The sequence below is a fragment of the Polypterus senegalus genome, chromosome 16 (genome assembly GCF_016835505.1).
Source record: "Polypterus senegalus isolate Bchr_013 chromosome 16, ASM1683550v1, whole genome shotgun sequence".
Lineage (NCBI taxonomy): Eukaryota > Metazoa > Chordata > Cladistia > Polypteriformes > Polypteridae > Polypterus > Polypterus senegalus.
Genome location: NC_053169.1, coordinates 70,555,637 through 70,574,535, shown reverse-complemented (window position 1 = coordinate 70,574,535; position 18,899 = coordinate 70,555,637). Strand labels below are relative to the sequence as shown.

The 18,899-nt window shown below is 36.8% G+C and overlaps 1 protein-coding gene across 1 annotated transcript in view; it reads left to right on the top strand.

The window, feature by feature from the left end:
* meis1b (Meis homeobox 1 b) overlaps positions 1–18,899 on the top strand; it is a 173,453-nt gene that overhangs the window by 93,834 nt on the left and 60,720 nt on the right. Inside the window, exon 9 of the mRNA XM_039737955.1 lies at positions 10,624–10,700. Within this exon, the coding sequence (XP_039593889.1) occupies positions 10,624–10,700 (77 nt within the window). The remainder of the gene's footprint in view (positions 1–10,623; positions 10,701–18,899) is intronic.

The window sequence follows — 18,899 nt, the reverse complement described above, 5'->3', positions numbered from 1 at the left end:
TATCGCCATTGAAGCTAATGCTGAAAGGCGAACCTGCGGCTTCTATACAATTAATGGGTCTGAATATGGTGACATCGCTGTACACCTGCTAGAGGGCCGTACTGACACCAACTCAAAATCTGATTGGTTGAAGCAACAGGTTAATCGACATTTATTCTATATTAGAGTGCCCGTACAACGGATTGTGAAGGCCTCTCTGCCTGGCAACAAATGATGGCTGAAATGTGATTGGTTAAATTTTTGTCATCCACATGTTGCCATCAGCCTTAATCCCTTGCCTTGAGTGTTAATAGAATCAGCTTTGGCTCTTTTGTCATTCTTCTTTTTCTTCTTTTTTTGCTTTCAGCTGCTCCCAAAAGGGGTTGACACAGCGGATCATCTGTTTCCATATTTCCCTGTACTCTGCATCTTGCTTTGTCACACCCACCATCTACATGTCCTCTCTGACTACACCCATAAAGATTCTCTTAGGCCTTCCTCTTTTTTTCTTGCCTGGCAGCTCTATCCTTAGCATCCTTCTCGCAATATACCCAGCCTCTCTTCTTTGCAGCCTCTCCAAATTAACACCATCTTGCCTTTCAGGCTTTATCAAAGTGCCCAACCTGAGCTGACCCTCTAATGTACTAATTCCTAATCCTGTCCATTCTTGTCACACCCAATGCAAATATTAACATCTTTAACCCTTGTCTTTTCGTTAGTGCCACCGTCTCCAAACCATATAACATTGCTGGTCTCAATACCATCTTACAGATCTTCCCTTTCACTCATGCTGGTACCAATCTGTTGCAAATCACTCCTGACACTCTTCTTCACCCACTCCACCCTGCCTGCACTCTCTTCTTCACCTCTTTTCCACACTCCCCGTTACTCTGTACTGTTGATCACAAGTATTTAAATACATCCACCTTTACCAACTCTACTCCCTGCATCCTCACCATTCCTCTGAACTTCCTTTCATTCACACATATGTATTCTGTCTTGGTCCTACTGATCTTCATTTCTCTTCTCTCTAGGGCGTATCTCCACCTCTACAGGGGCTCCTCGACCTGCTCCCTACTCTTGTTATAGATCACGTTGTCATCCACAAACATCATAGTCCATGGGGGCTCTTGTCAAATCTGTCAGCCTCACCATTGCAAATAAAAAAAGGGCTGAGAGATGATCCCTGGTGTAATCCCATTTCCACATTGAATGCATCCATCACTCCTACTGCAGACCTCAACACTGTTACACTTTCTTTGCCACTCCTGATGTTCTCATATAATACCACAACTCCTTTCTAGGCACCATGTCATATGCTTGCTTCACGTCCACAAAGACACAATACAACTATTTGTGGTCTTCTCTAAACTTCTCCATGAACACCCTCTGAGCAAACATTGCATCTGTAGTTCTCTTTCCCGGCATGAAACCATTCTGCTGCTCACTAATCATCACTTCTCTTCTTAAGCTAGCTTCCACTGCTCTTTCCCATAACTTCATGCTGTGGCTGATCAATTTTATCCCTCTGCAGTTACAACAGCTCTGCACATCATCCTTATTCTTAAAAATTGGTACCAGTGCACTTCTTCTCTTGTCCTCTCACTTTCCAGGATTGCATTAAACAATCTTTTAAATCTGCTGGATATTTACATTGTTCAAATGTTGTGAATTATCGAAGATTTTTTGTACTTTAAAAGTAGCGATGACAGAAGGGCATTTGTTCAAATTCTTATTATGCCTTTGTCATAGACTAAATGTTTTATAATTTATTTATATGTTGTTATATTCTTTTAGGCAGTTTTTTCATTTAGTGGACTCTTTAATGATTTAAGTCCTGTAGTAATTCGGAGAAAACTATATAAAATATACTTTATTGTAAATTAAAGATGTTATGTCTTAAATTTAAGGTGTTATGCTTTGTACAAGATACAAGTAGGAAACTGTACATGTGCTTTGTTTATTTATTTATTTACAGCATTTATTTATATAGCACATTTTCATACAAAAGATGTAGCTCAAAGTGCTTTACAGGATAAAGAAAGAGAAAAAAGATAAAATATAAAATTAAAATTAGGCAATACTAATTAACATAGAATAAAAGTAAGGTCCGGTCAAAGCACTGTGCTTTGATCGGGTGGTGGTGGCGAGAACAACAGAGAAAGTAGGAGTTAGTATGGATTTCGGAGCCACCAAGAATGATAATGTTAATTATATGTATATACAGAATATCAGAGTTAAACTAAAATTAAGCTATGAGAAAGTTTTTTTAAAATAATGAGTTTTTAGCAGTTTTTTGAAAGTGCCCCGACCGTATTTGCCTGGGAAATTTCTATTGGTAAGCTGTTCCAGATTTTAGGTGCATAACAGCAGAAGACCTCCTCACCACTTCTTTTAATTTTAGCTCTTGGAACTATAAGCAGACACTCATTTGAAGATCTAAGGTTACGATTTGGAATGTAAGGTGAAAGGCATTCTGAAATATAGGATGGAGTGAGATTATTTAAGGCTTTGTAAACCATAAGCAGTATTTTAAAGTCAATTCTAAATGGCACAGGTAACCAATGTAGTGACATCAGAACTGGAGAGATGTGCTCAGATTTTATTTTCCTAGTTATGATTCTGGCAGCTACATTATGCAGTAGTTGCAATCGATTGATGTATTTTTTGGATAGTCCTGAGAGGAGTGCGTTACAGTAATCTAGCTCACTGAAAACAAATGCATGAACTAATTTCTCATCATCTTGCAAAGTTATAAGAGATCTAACTTTTGCTATATTTCTTAAGTGAAAAAATGCTGTCCTAAATTTAAGTCAGAGTCAATAATTATCCCTAAATTCTTTACCTCTGTCTTGACTTTTAATCTGAATGGATCAAGTTTATTTCTAATACCACCATTATATCATTTTTTGCCAATCACTAAAATTTCTGTTTTCTCCTTATTTAGTTTGAGAAAATTACTACTCATCCATTCAGAAACACATGTACGACATTGTGTCAGTGAACCATGAGAATCAGGGTCATCAGGCGCTATTGATAAATGCAGTTGTGTGTCATCAGCATAGCTGTAGTAGCTTATGTTATGCCTTCAGATAATTTAACCTAATGGAAGCATGTAGATCGAAAAGAGCAGTGGACCCAGGATAGATCCTTGTGGAATAACATATACAATATCATGTGTCTTTGAAGTGTAATTACCTCAATCTGCATTGTTGTAACTAATGTTAGGCATACATTGTGTGACATCTCTCTGTACTATTAGAAGCTAGAATGGCAAAACCTATGTACCACAGCAATAATTTAACTGGACCGTGCTTACATTAATCAATCGTAGTTCTCAATCTTGTGTTCAATAGAAAATATATTTTTCAGCTTTCAGTGATCTAGTTTTTAAGATGTGCCCTTTCCTTGGCCTTTTGTTGTTTCATTTTACTTTTCATTCTTTTAATATTTTTAATTATTTGTGGGTATTTTTGATGCTGTAATTATTATGAGACATCTTAATATTTATTATGACTTTCATGATTCTTTTTGTTTTGATTCATGTACAGTATATGGAATAAGCATTTTGAATGAAGTATGCTGAAGATACACTGAATTACAGTACAGTATATTAATCCTAATAAAAAAAGAACAAAAAGAATTCAGATTGTGCTAGTTCACAAAAATACTATGTAATTTGTATTAGTTTTGACATTTTGTAACCATTTTTAGCTTTCATTCCAAGTGCCTTATTTCCATTTCAGGATTATATGGGTTTATTCCACCTCCTCTTGAGTACATTGTTTTATGTTTTGTGTTTGTAGAATAATTAGTTCAGCAAAAAAAAAAAATATTGAATTTATTTTGATATAAAAAAATGACAATTTTGAATGGAGAGCTTTAAACTGATATGAATTTAATAAAAACATGAGTTCAAAAAGTTATAAATGACAAACCAGAATTCAAGGACTTTTAAGGTTCCAGCAGTATATTAATATATTCAGCTTATATTTCTTTGCAAACACCATCTCCGCATACTCAATGATCTGGTGTAAGCATTTACTGCTATACCTGTACAGTAATTCAAAGCTGGCCTTTTCCTTTTTTAGATCAATTTCATGTATGGAACTATTTGACAAGATTTCTATTTTTATTTTTCCAACACTATTAAAGAAAAGCATTCCTCTTGTGTTAGATTTATGTTCTTACAAGTAGCATTACTTCTGCCCCCCAGGCCTGCTTTCTGATAGCTTAATAGAGAATTCAGTTAGTTTCACCTCAGTCATTTTTTTCTAGTGTTCTGTGTGTGTTTATAGAAGGTGAAGACAACAATCAAACCTAACAACAAATGTTTCTTTGTAAATTGTGCAACTAATTTCCTGTCTGCAGACATATTAAATTAAGGTTACAACATAATTCACACATGTCCTAACCCCATTTGTTATTGCCCTATTTATAATGGTAGTTAAATATGTTTTGCTTATTTTGATAATGTTAATAGAAAGATATTAACTTCCAGTTATGTTACTCACTTTGAAACTTCCTTTTTTTTACTGTGAGTTTCAAACAAATCTGTATCTTTATGTGTATGCAATATATATAATTGCATTCACAGAGCTTTCACTCTGTATTCAACGAAGAATGCTATGCAAAAATAAACTGAATTTTGAGTTAAATTTATTTTATGTATGATTCATTTTCTAAACTGGTTGTTCAAGTGAAAGTTGCATTGACCTGGTCACTGGAAAAAAGGAGGAGCAAAGTTTGTACTGAGACTCAAGTCCATTGCAGTGTGCACAGTCAGACAATTTTTACTTATTCGTACTGGGAAAATTTAGTGTTGACAGTTAACCTAACAGGCATATCTATAACTTTCCTTGTAAAATATATTGTAAAAACAATTATGAACAAAATTCTTTTTCATTTTCCTGGAAAAAATATATAGCAATAAAGTTAGAGACAGTATGACACAGTAAAAATGTATTGATTCTAATTAATATTATTTTCTATTTTCTATATGCTTTTCCTGTTTTCACATTTTGTCTTGTGAGCATATATTTTTCAATTTAAATAAAAGAGCAGGAGATAAACACCAATTAAAAGTAACTTTGTAAACCATATGGCACAAAAATGCTCACAATGTTACAATATAACATGTATTAATGTTACAGTGTGTACAGTAATGACAAAAATGCATCTTTTGACAGTTCTGATCTGAAAGAGTAGTTATGATGCCAATATGAAGCTTTAAGTTAACAAAGTTTTGACTCCTCTTCTTCTAAAACTAAAACCAACCCAAAGCTCTTTAATATTAAATTAAGTTAATTTAAATATGTGATAAGTTTTTGACAGACCATTACTACTGATAAACAAATAGTTTAAATGTGCTTTAATCATAGCCTCCTCTGAAGAAATGTCAACATTTATTTAAGTTTGTGTTTTAAAATTATTATAATAACAAAGCATACAATTACATTTAATAGAATAATATTTCATTTAATGTATAAATCTGTTATTGCATTTTATACATTGAGAAGTTAATATGAAAATATATTCCAGGTTAATATTATGCTTTTGAGGAAAGTAATAAGAAGTAACAAATAAATATAGTCATAGAATGCAACTTTATTTTACATAACTAAATCCAGATTTAAGAACAGAGAGTGCTGAACATTGTTTTGCTTTTAATATTGATGAGATACTTCTGAGCAATCATAAATTTTTACAGGTAGCCAACTTTTGTGGATAAAAGGTAAATCCGTTATTTATGTTACCATGTAGCACTCAGTAAATCTTCTAATGTGTCTTTATTCCATAAGCAAGAATATGTAATATGTTAGCCATGAGGAAAGCCTGAAAATTAATAGAAATTGACAGAATTTTACCAGTTGAAGGATCTATGGCTTAATCTTTATGTAGTTTCTGCTGAACAGATCTGCTTTCCTGTAGACTGATTTCTTTGATTTTTAGGCTGTAACTTAAGGCATCTAAATTCAATAGTTTCATATTTCAATCTGAAGCTACTTTATGAATATTTACTGTATAATGGTATTTTTGTACAGTATGTGCCTTTTAAACCCCCCTAGAAACAAACAATCTCAGATTTTAATCAATATATAACTTTATGATGGTTTTCTGTATTTTTATATTGTTCACTTTTGAGGTTGAAATGTATACAAAGCAAAGTATTAACAATAGCTAATGAATCTTTCAAATAAATGTTATTAAAGCATTACAAGAAAAGTAACCTTTTAGAAGTCCAGAATACTCTCAGAATCAGTGTCTCCATGATGGGACAGTTAACTTCGTAAGCTGGAATGTTAAAGGCCTGAATCACGAATTAAAGAGAAAGAAAGTACTTTCTCACCTAACAGGTCTAAATGCTAAAATAGTATTTTTACAGGAAACCCACTTACTAAGTAAGGATCAGTTCCGGCTGCAAAAAGACTGGACTGGCCAAATGTTCCATTCTAGTTTTACAAAGAAAACTAGAGGGGTGGGAATTCTCATACATAGAACAGTACCATTTGTAGCATCAGATGTAGTATTGGATCCTGAAGGGAGATATGTGATGGTCATGGGAGACTTATCTAACTGTAAAATGATTTTGATAAATGTTTATGCACCTAATGTTGATGATAAGGAATTTATACAAAATTTATTTGCATCCATTCCCAATCTGAACACTCATAAACTTATAATGGCTGGGGACTTTAATTGTGTTCTAAATCCACTTTTAGATAAGACTTCCTCCACAGGGGAACGGCAACTAACACCGCAAAGATAATTACAAAGTTTATAACTGATCACAACTTATCAGATCCCTGGAGGTTTTTAAACCCAAATTCAAGAACATATTCTTTCTACTCACCAGTACATCATTGCTACTCAAGGATTGATTACTTCTTTATAGATAATAACTTCTTGCCTAAGATTAAATCTTGTAAATACGATGCTATTGTTATTTCAGACCATGCTCCGATGATCTTGGAGCTGAAATTACTAAGCCCCATACACTCACCCCGCAGATGGCGTCTCAATCCGCTTCTATTAGCTGACGAGAATTGTACTGAATTTATATCCAAACAAATTGAATTCTTTCTAGAGACAAATACATCCCCTGAGATCTCTGCAGGAATACTCTGGGAAACTCTTAAGGCCTTCTTAAGAGGACAGATTATCTCATATCTTTCCCACAGAAATAAATCCGAGCGAAGAAAGTAGCAGAGATAAAAAGCGAAATTACTAAAATAGATGAAGAACATGCCAGACTACCAAGCGAGACTCTACATAAGAGGAGGCAGGCTCTACATTCAGAATTAAACCTCTTGACAACTAAAGAAACCGAACAACTAATTTACAAATCCAGACATCATTATTATGAACATGGAGAGAAAGCTAATAAGCTTTTAGCAACAAATTCACAAGCAAGAAGTGCAACGCAATCTCGTAATTACTAACACGAATGGAGATAAAATCATCGAACACAAAAATATAATGTACACTTTTAGAGACTACTATAAATCCCTATATACTACTGAGTTTAAAGAAGACAATATACAATCTAATGCATTTCTGGATAAATTACAGATACCACAAATTGACGCTATTAGTGTGGAGGAGCTCGATAAACCTCTGTCATTATCAGAATTACTGGATGCTATAAAGTCACTCCAAGGTGGAAAAGCAGCAGGCCCTGATGGCTACCCTGCAGAGTTTTACAAGAAATTCTCCGCTCAGCTAGCTCCCTCCTATTAGCAACATTTACAGAAGCCAGAGATAACCAATCTCTTCCACAAACCTTTCGCCAAGCACTAATCACTGTCTTTCCAAAACAAAATAAGGACTTATTACAATGTGCATCATACAGACCAATTTCACTTCTGAATAACGACGTTAAAATACTCTCTAAAATCATAGCTAGAAGGATGGAGAAAGTGCTCCCTCAATAATATCACAAGACCAAACTGGATTTATTAGGGGCCGACACTTATCTTCAAATCTTCGACGCCTGTTTAATGTAATATACTCACCAACTAAATCAAACACCCCAGAAATATTATTATCATTGGATGCAGAAAAGCATTCGACATGATTGAATGGAAATACCTTTTACTATTTTGGAGAAGTTTGGGTTTGGCCCAACATTTGTGCATGGATTAAATTACTGTATACTAACCCAGAAGCTTCAGTTTGCATCAATAACATTTGCTCAGACTACTTTAAACTAGAACGTGGCACAAGACAAGGATGCCCTTTGTCACCACTGCTGTTTGCAATTGCCATTGAACCACTGGCAATACATTGTCGAAATACTGATCAGATAAAGGGGATTAGCAGAGAAGGACTGGAACAGAAAATCTCATTATATGCAGATGACATGGTACTGTATATATCGGACCCAGAAAATTCTGTGCCTGCAGTCTTAGCAGCACTCACAGAATTTCAAAAGCTCTCTGGTCTCAGAATTAATCTGAATAAAAGTGTACTCTTTCCGTGAATTCGCAAGCATATAATATTAGATTAGACACCCTTCCTTTTATCATTGCAGAACAGTTTAAATACCTCGGGGTAAACATCACAAGTAAACATAAAGCTCTTTATCAACAAAATTTCGTCGTCTGTATGGAAAAAATTAAACAAGACTTGCATAGATGGTCAACCCTTCATCTCACACTAGCTGGAAGAATTAACACTGTTAAGATGAATATTCTTCCTAAGCTCCTTTTTATTTCAAAACATACCAATATACATTAATAAATCGTTCTTTAAGCAATTAGATTCAACAATAACCTCATTTATTTGGAATTCTAAACATCCACGCATCAAAAGAGCGACCCTACAAAGACAAAAGGCAGAAGGCGGCATGGCTCTACCTAACTTCCAGTTTTATTACTGGGCAAATATACAGTCGATAAGAACCTGGACACAAATAGAAGAACATACACAGGCATGGACCGCAATAGAAGTAAAATCCTGCAGTACTTCTTTGTATTCCTTGCTTTGTGCTCCAATAAACACACGCTATCGGCAATACACTAATAACCCAATTGTGCTCCACTCACTTAGAATCTGGAACCAATGTAGAAAGCATTTTAAGACGGAGAAGCTTCTTTCTGTGGCACCCTGCAAAAGAACCACCTCTTTCAACCCTCACAAACATATGCAGTTTTAATATCTGGAAAAATTTGGAATTAACTTGCTTAGAGATCTTTATATAGACAACGCCTTTGCATCCTATGAACAATTACATTCCAAATTTAACATTCCAGCTACAAATTTCTTTCACTATCTTCAAATCAGGAACTTTGTTAAACAGAACCTTCCAGATTTTCCTCATCTTGCACCCTCATCCACGCTGGAAAAATTATTGCTCAATTTCAAGGAGTTAGACTCCATCTCTACAATATATAAAATCCTTTTACAATCCCTTCCTTTCAAAGATCCAAGAGGACACTGGGAAAATGACCTCTCAATTAATATATCAGAAAAGGAGTGGAAAGTAGCAATGCAGAGAATTCACTCAAGCTCCATATGCAAAGCATACAATTATACAACTCAAAATTATATATCGAGCACATCTGTCTCACTAAAACTCTCCAAAATGTTTCCAGGGCATGATCCAACCTGCGAACGTTGCAACCAAGCCCCAGCCTCACTAGGTCACATGTTCTGGGCCTGCTCCAAATTAACATTATTCTGGACAAAAATTTTTAATTACCTCTCAGACAGTCTTGGACTCACAATCCCTCCTAACCCATTAACAGCTGTGTTTGGGGTTCTTCCAGAGGGTCTTAAAGTGGAGAAAGACAAACAAATTGTGATTGCATTCACTACACTGTTGGCACGCAGACTTATTCTGATAAACTGGAAGAACCCAAACTCTCCTCTTTTAAGTCAGTGGGAAACTGATGTGTTATATTATTTAAAATTGGAAAAAATCAAATACTCAGTTAGAGGATCTGTACAGACTTTTTTCAAAACATGGCAGGATCTAATCAGTAATATTTTGAAATGATTTTATAAAGCACAGAGAATTTGTTGATTTAGGTATTTTTAAAAGCCTTAAATTTTACACCGTTTGGCTTGCTCTCTCTCTCAAGGGTGGGGATCGATCTGTTCTTAGCATAATTCTTTTTTTTTGTAAAACTTGATTGCTATGTATTGATTGTAATAAAATTAATAAATAAATAAAAAAAAAGAAGTCCAGAATACTGCTTATAGAGTATGCTGGGAACTTAAAACCACTAAGCTTGGCTTAATAATGTAATTTTACAATTAAAAATGTACATTGTTAGAAAAGTCAAAAATATCCAAACGTATGTATTGTTTAAAGTGTCTTTTTGTTCTGGTCTACATAATATTACCTTTAAATTACGCATTTTTTCTGTTTTAAAAATTAGCCTGTCTAGAGTAAATTTCAGAGATTGTACAGCTTGCACCCTAATTAATGTAGCTGTTTCTGCACTTCACGTAACGGTATAATTGGCTAGCCTTTTGCTGCCATTAGTTACATGAATTTATATTCCATTAATGATTTTGAGAAGGGGGCATACCTCAACTTTCTCAGTAATTAATTACGGCTTTAAAATGTCTTCTCAGTTGAGAAAGTTAAGCAGTGAGTTTATGACAAGATTTTTATTGTTTTATTCTATCTTTCAGCATCCATACCCTTCAGAAGAACAAAAAAAGCAATTGGCACAAGATACGGGTCTCACCATACTACAAGTGAATAATTGGTATGTATATTTAAATTTGTATTTATGGTTTCAATGCACCAGGCTTTGGAAGTTAATGATCTGAATTGAGATGGCATACTGCCTATAATATTTCTTTTTAATATTCTATATATATTTTACAAAAAAAGTATAAAATATAAGGTAAATATACAATCCAAACAAAAAAAAAAACCAGAAATACCTCCAATGAAGGTCAAACCTTTGCATATTATATTTTCCTTACTTATAGTAGTCTGTTATTTCTAAATGACTTGTCAGATAAATATGTCAAAAGTAAATAATAACTAAAAAATTTGATTTTTGGTCAAATTTTGCAGATAAGAGATTTATGCTGAGTGAACCATTCTTAGGTAGGAAAAAAAACACAAAACAGAAAGAGAAAGTCAAAACTATTTATGTAGGTTGCATCACTGTGATAAATTGTTCCCCCGTCTCTCTTTCTCAGCATTAAATATTTGTCAAATATTAATATTGATAAGGCCTTGAATACATATATAGTTATTTTTGATAAGAAAATAATGCCTTGATACATACATCATCTACATTAATTTCAGATATAGTAAACTTCATTACAGAAAATGTAATTTCTGTCAACATAATGCAGTGTATTGCTCAATTTGGTATGTTAATGATGACTAGTCACTTATAAGGTATTTGCCTTTGAAGGATTAATTTGTAGAGTGCCAGTGCACCATCTATAGTGCCCAGGAAAACTGACCTAAGAGAAGTGTGTAAAGGTTATCAATTTATATGACCTTACGATAAAACATGGGAGATAATTTTGTAGCTCTGCTGGCGGAGTGGTGGCTCTGAGGCTAGGGATCTGTGCCAGCATTCAGAAGGTTGTCGATTTGAATACCATAAATGCCAGAAGTAACTCTACTTTGTTGGGCCCTTGAGCAGGCCCTTAACCTGCAATTGCTTTGCTTTGGGTAAGAGGTTAATCTGCATCCAACCCTGCAAGCAGGTTCTTCAACTTGCAGGGAAAACTTGGGGGTTAGGGACAGGATTGGCATTCCAGCCACTGTAAAAAAAAAAAACCTCACAGTGTTCCATTGTGGTGCTGAGATGTCACCCATTGCACAGCTGCACTTGAGTCCCAATCTAGGTGGTTCGTTGTGTTGTGGGTGCGGCACTGCACTGAATCAGCACATGCTCCCCCAATTTGTGTCAGGTAAAGGTGTCAAGTTAGTACAATATAAATCGCATTGTAACTATATTTTATTTTTGCCTTATTTTGAACTATAGAAGAGTAAATATCCAATAGGAGATTTTACGTTTTGAGTATAGCTTTACAACTACGAAACACTTGCTTGAATATGTATATTATGTCTGGCATATGCCTATGTATGGTATGTTCTTTTAACATGTTCCTAAAAACACAAGTAATTGCATAAGGGTTCAGGAAATTTTGTTCTCAAGGATGCATTTTTAGTGCTCGTGTAATACAGAAATATTTGGCACATTCTGTCTGACTAGCAATTATGTTACAAATATGGGTGCATTAGAATCTATACTAATAAAAAGCAAAGCCCTCACTGACTCACTCACTTACTCACTCACTCACTCACTCACTGACTGACTCACTCATCACTAATTCTCCAACTTCCCGTGTAGATAGAAGGCTGAAATTTGGCAGGCTTATTCCTTAAAGCTTACTTACAAAAATTAAGCAGGTTTCGTTTAGAAATTCTACACGTAACAGTCATTACGGTCGATAACGGTCGACAACATCCGCCATGTTGAACTTTCTTATTTACGGCCCCATCTTCACGAAATTTGGTAGGCGGCTTCCCTGCACTAACCGAAACCGATGTACGTACTTATTTCAGTAGTATGATGCCACTGTCGGCCACCATATTGAACTTTCCAACCTCACTAATTCTCCATCTTCCCGTTTAGGTAGAAGGCTGAAAATTGGCAGGCTCATTCCTTATAGCTTACTTACAACAGTTCAGCAGGGTTCATTTTAAAATTCTACGCGTAATGGTCATAATGGTTGACAACGTCCGCCATGTTGAACTTTCTTATTTATGGCCCCATCTTCACGAAATTTGGTAGGCGGCTTCCCTGCACTAACTAAAACCAATGTATGTACTTATTTCGGTGGTATGAGGCCACTGTCGACCGCCATATTGAACTTACCAACGTCACTAATTCTCCAACTTCCCGTGTAGGTAGAAGGCTGAAATTTGGCAGGCTCATTCCTTACAGCTTACTTACAAAAGTTAAGCAGGTTTCATTTTGAAATTCTACGCGTAACGGTCATAACGGTCGACAACGTCCGCCATGTTGAACTTTCTTATTTATGGCCCCATCTTCACGAAATTTGGTAGGCGGCTTCCCTGCGCTAACCGAAACCAATGTACGTACTTATTTCGGTGGTAAGATGCCACCGGTCTCTACATTCCCTTCCTTGCTTCGCCACGGGATTCACATCTCCCTGCTGATAACTACAGCCTTTTTATTTAATCCATGGCTTCTCGGCTATTTTATTGTTCGTTTATTACGATTATAGTTATTGTGTAGGTATTTTAGACTTACTTTACATTGTTCAGGAACCCATTTCCTTTATCATTCCAACCGTACCCCCATTATCGATGTGATCACCATTGATCAAAGAACTGTCACTTACTGAGTGGTTTCCATGCCCGGAGATGGCACCTGCCTTTTCCATTCTTTTTGTTACATATTGCAGGCTCACTCTTGATATCTGGAGGAACATTGTGTCTTATGTATTGAATGAGTGAGACAGGTTCAAGGTGTGGACTGATGACGGTACAGGAGATAATTATACTACACAGGAGCACTAGAAGAGTGAAATGCTTAAGCCCTTCACCTATGGTTCTGCATGTGAGTTGATGGCTGCCGCTGAATTGTTCGGTTGTTACTTTCAAGTGTACGAAATGGCCAAATATTTTACACCTTTGGACAACCGCCAATGCCTCTTAAACATCTTAGATTCACAGGTGACGATTTCAGTAGTGGACACTTTGATGTTTATGAATGTTTAAACTCTCAAAAGCTGGATGTGAAGTTATCGATGAAACCGGTTGTATGCTTACAACTCTTGACAGATGCCAAATGTCACCTCAACACAAGTCGTAATTGAAACAAACCATGAAACTCAAACCGATTATGACAGCAGCAATCCAAGCTGTGAGATTTCAGACAAGATTACTTTTCACATGGCCAACTGTACATCGCATGCTCAAGAGTAAGCTCAGTGCACAGCTTGGTCATATTACAACCGGAGGGCCGAACTGACAATGTGGTATACAAAGAGATCCTTAACAAATAATTATTGGTATATTTTCCCTCAGTTTAAAAAGGTTTAATTTTCTTCTTAATAAAAATTTTAAGGCAGTACTTCGCCGCTGCGAAGCGCGGGTATTTTGCTAGTCATTTAATATTGGGTTGCCACGTATACTTGCAGAAAGTCATTCAAATATTTAATTTGGATAAAATTACATGGAGCTTTCTGTTGGCCTGTCTTTGCAAGTACAGAATTAAGTTGCTTGATTGCATTATTCGTAGTTTTCAAAGACTGGCACGAGAAACTGTAAAACTGAACAATTGCATTTCACTTTACAGTTTCACTGGATTCTGTTCACTAACATTGGACATAGTAAGGCAATGTTTTTTCAGTTGTGCTGGTCAAATTTAACTCCCCATCATATTGAAAAAATGGAGTGTTGGCAAGAGGTTCTACAATGGGTCACATGAACTTTATGCTATTTTGATATTTGATACAAATCTCTAAGAAATATACTAATTGGAACATTTATTTGACAGTTATACCAGTTGTTCTTTTTCTATTTTCTGTAAAGTGGAAACTTGGAGTAAGTACCTCTTGCTTACTTTCCAAATACTTTTCCTGGTTAGGGTAATGGTTGTAGTACACTGTGTTAAACAGGACATGCCATATTATCTCTAGCTCATTCTAAGGAATTCCCAGGAAAAAGTAACACCTGCAAGAAAGATAATCCCTGTAGTATTGTGTGTGTTTTCCGATCTTCACTCTCTTCGAACCATCATCTGGAAAACAACCAAGGGCGTCTTTATTATTTACTACTAAATTCCATCTTATTCACCTAGAGTAGAATAGTGTTGATCGCCGAAATTCATCAAAATGTTTAGTGCAGTCAATATGCTGTATTCGTCAGTGACCTTGTTCACAGAAAATTCCTGAAAATTCACCCTGTGACTAACTTAAATTAATATTTTTTTCCTCAGCGCCCAATGGTGCTTTGTGAGGCCAGTATAACATCACAGAACTGTAGCAGCCATGTGCAAAACTTGCATACATGAATACTGTAAGATTGTTGCAGAGATGCTTCAGGCAATCAGTACTTCCAACCTGCATGTTAAAAAAAAAGCCTTACAGTTACCTGACCATAATGAGAATATTATGAATGCTGCAACTGGACATATAATATTGAACCCTGTGCACTGACCACACAGAGCAGATGGTTACTTTGCATGCCTAATTAGCCATGTGCCCACTATGATCTAAAAACAAGCCTTAAAGGAGCCCTCCCACTCCTTCTCCTTAGAAATAAAACATATGTATCACTGCGAAATATTAATAATAACAAAAGATTTATTACTGTTTAAAAGGCATTTCTATTATCTTCATGCAAGGAAAAAGTACAGAGCATCTGCATACAAATACAAATTTTCAAGCGATATCCGGTGCCGGGACTTCAAGCAATGGTTTCCATTTTAGCAATTTCCAGATGCTTGGATTGGTCACTGTGGTCCTGTGGAGTGGCATCCCAGATCCCCAGATCTCACCTCACTTGATTTTTATCTTTGGGGGCAGTTGAAGGCCATGGTGTATCAGGAAAAGATACGTAACATAAATCATCTTAGGGAATGTATCACCAACGCATTACAAGCATCCAGCTCCAACTGTGCTAATACGTGTTCATCAGCAGTGGCAGACACGTATTGAAATGCGTTTTCAAAACAATGGCAGTCATATAGAGCATATTATATAAATAAAAATGTTTTTTCATAAAAAAAGTTTATTTTCCTATGTGTGGAAACTTATGGCCCCCCCTATATATATATATATATATATATATATATATATATATATATATATATATATCTGTATGTATATATATATATATATATACACATCCAGTATCCAACCTGCTATATTCTAGGGTCATGGGGATCTGCTGGAGCCAGTCCCAGCCAACACAGAGCGCAAGGCAGGAAACAAACCCCAGGCAAGGGCGCCAGCCCACCGCAGGGTGCGCGCACACACACACACTAAGGACAATTTAGAATCACCAATGCACCTAACCTGCAGGTCTTTGGACTGAGGGAGGAAACTGGAGTACCTGGAGGAAACCCAGGCTGACACGGGGAGAACATGCAAAGTCCACCCAGGGTGGACCCGGGAGCAAACCCGGGTCTCTAACTGCGAGGCAGCAGCACTACCCACTGTGCCACCCTATAGCTATACTAATAAAAGGCAAAGCCCTCACTCACTCACTCACTCACTCACTCACTCATCACTAATTTTCCAACTTCCCGTGTAGGTGGAAGGCTGAAATTTGGCAGGCTCATTCCTTACAGCTTACTTACAAAAGTTAGGTAGGTTTCATTTCGAAATTCTATGCGTAACGGTCATAACTGGCTCTGGAACCTACTTTCGTCCATATATACGGCCATAGCCTGCAGCTCAGTCGCTGTGTGAGGCGGAGTTGCGTCCCGCATCATCATGCCTCCCACGTAATTGAGTGCCTGCCCATGTAAGGTAAACATTCGCAGGTGAAGGACTGTGCTTAGCATATTCATAAGTGCAGCTACTGTGGAAATCCTCTGACGCTGAACAAGCCTTTGTACACATATCAATAGGAAAGCAAGGTGTAAAGCTTAAGTTTAAATTACATTCATAGACACGCTGCTGCTAAATATTCGCAGGCAAATCCACAACTTAATACCAGGAATGCCAATTAAATATCTTAGATTCATGAGTACTGATTTGGGTAGTGATCACTTTGATGAATGAAACCTGTTCAAAAAACGCATTACACAATTGAGAAGGCAGCTAAAGAATATGAAGCAAGTGACGCATACAAGCATATTCATAAGTGCAGCTACTGCGGAAACAAAGCACAGTGTAAACCTTAAGTTTAAATTAAGTTCATAGACACACTGCCGCTGGTGTTTGTCATGCCTACGACGAATACGATATTCGCAAGATACAAGTTTAATGAGAAGACGCAGGGTGTAAACAAGACTTTTGATCACTTTGTAAGGGAGTTAAAATTGCTGTAAAGGAGTTAAAATTGCTGGTGAAAGGCTGTGCTTATGCAAATGAAGACGAGATGGTCAGGGATAGAATAGTGTTTGGCACAAACTCAGCGAAAGTGCAAGGGAAACTTTTAAGTGCCAGGTCTAAGCTAAAATTAAATAAAGCCATGGACATCGCAAGATTGCAAGAGATATTCGCGAGATACAAGTTTAATGAGAAGAGGCAGGGTATAAAGCCTCGATGCTAAAGACCTGGCGAAGTCATGGAGAACATGGAAGGACGAGTTCAGATTATACACAGAATTTACAATGCTGGAGGCAGAGGAAAACACTACTTCAGATTATTCCATTATCTTATTGGGGGGAGCGGCAGAGAATTGTGTCAGGCGCTGACAGGGTAATGTAAGACCTGATGAGTAAACCATGAGCTTGATGATACATAAATTTGATGAGCATTACAACCCGAAAATAAACAAAACTGTAGAGAGGTTCAGATTTTTTTCAAGAAATCAGGCAAGGGGAGAACAACTACATCACAGATCTGAGTGTATTAGCAGGCACATGCAATTTCGGGGAGATTAAAAGTTCCCTTATATGTGACTGAATTGTGTGCGGAACCAGTGATGCAAGTTTGCAACAAAGATTACTGAGAGAAGACAAACTGACTTTAGAGAGGTGCATACAAATATGCAGAGCCACAGAACTGTCGAAGGAGAACAGCAGAACAGTCACATGGGCTTCTCCATTCTATACTTCTCCCAGTGCGTCTCTCTAAACCCTCCGTGCGGGAACATTATCATAAGGCTTAACAATCTTATTGTTACACCTTCTACGTGCACCCAACCGTCCTTATTATGGAGTCTTCCTTGCTTTACCGCTGGCTGCTTCTTTCCATTCATCTTCCTAGCTCTTTATTTAAACAGTTTTCCTTCTCACTTTTCCGCTCCTTCGTTGTCTTCTCCCTTTTTGTTCAAAATACGCGTCTCCTTGCTTTTTTACAGTCAGTTCCCCTTACATCACACCATGGTACGTTTAGCACAAGTTAATACTGGGAATGCCTGTTAAACATCTTACATTCACGAGTAGCGATTTGGGTAGTGAACACTTCGATGAATGAAAACTGTTATCTTTACATTGGTTGACAAACACGGAATGTAACTTCAAAACAACACGTCCTCCAAATACGAACCTGATTGAAATAAATAATGATAATCAAATCCTTGATGACAGCAACACTCATAACAGTGACAAAACAATTACATTGACAATCAGGTTATGTTATTTTTAAAATGTTTCCTTTTCTTTTTCATAACTTCTTTAATACACTACTTCTCCGCTGCGAAGCGCGGGTATTTTGCTAGTATATATATATATTTCTATATATTGTAAGAATGATGCTATATAGCGCCCGACCCGACACAGATTGGACACAGGAGGCACATGTAAAATAAATAAACTATTTTCTTCCCCTGTGGGAGTACGTCTTCCGAGTGTTTCAAAAGGCAATACACAGTCCCAAGTACACTAAATCACAGCAAGCACTTTCTTCTTTCTTCACCACCACTCTTCCCAGTCAACCTTGTCTTCCTCCACCCAACTCTGGCTCCTGAGTGGTGGTAGCTGGCTCCCTTTTATTGGGTACCCAGAAGTGCTCCAGGTGCTTGATTGGCGACATCTGCCTGTACTTCTGGGTAAGGCGAAACCAGTGCCCAAAAGGGGCCAGCAGCTCCTGCTGCAGCACCCCGGGTGGCGCCTGCGGAACCCCACAGAGCTGCACAGAACTCCAACTCTGCCATCTAGCATCCAGGGGGAGATACTGGGCTTCCCACCCTTATTCCCCTGGCAGATGTGATGAAGGGGTGTCCCGGCCAGGCATGGAGCCTGGTCATCCGTCACTATATATATCTATATATATATATATTTGTA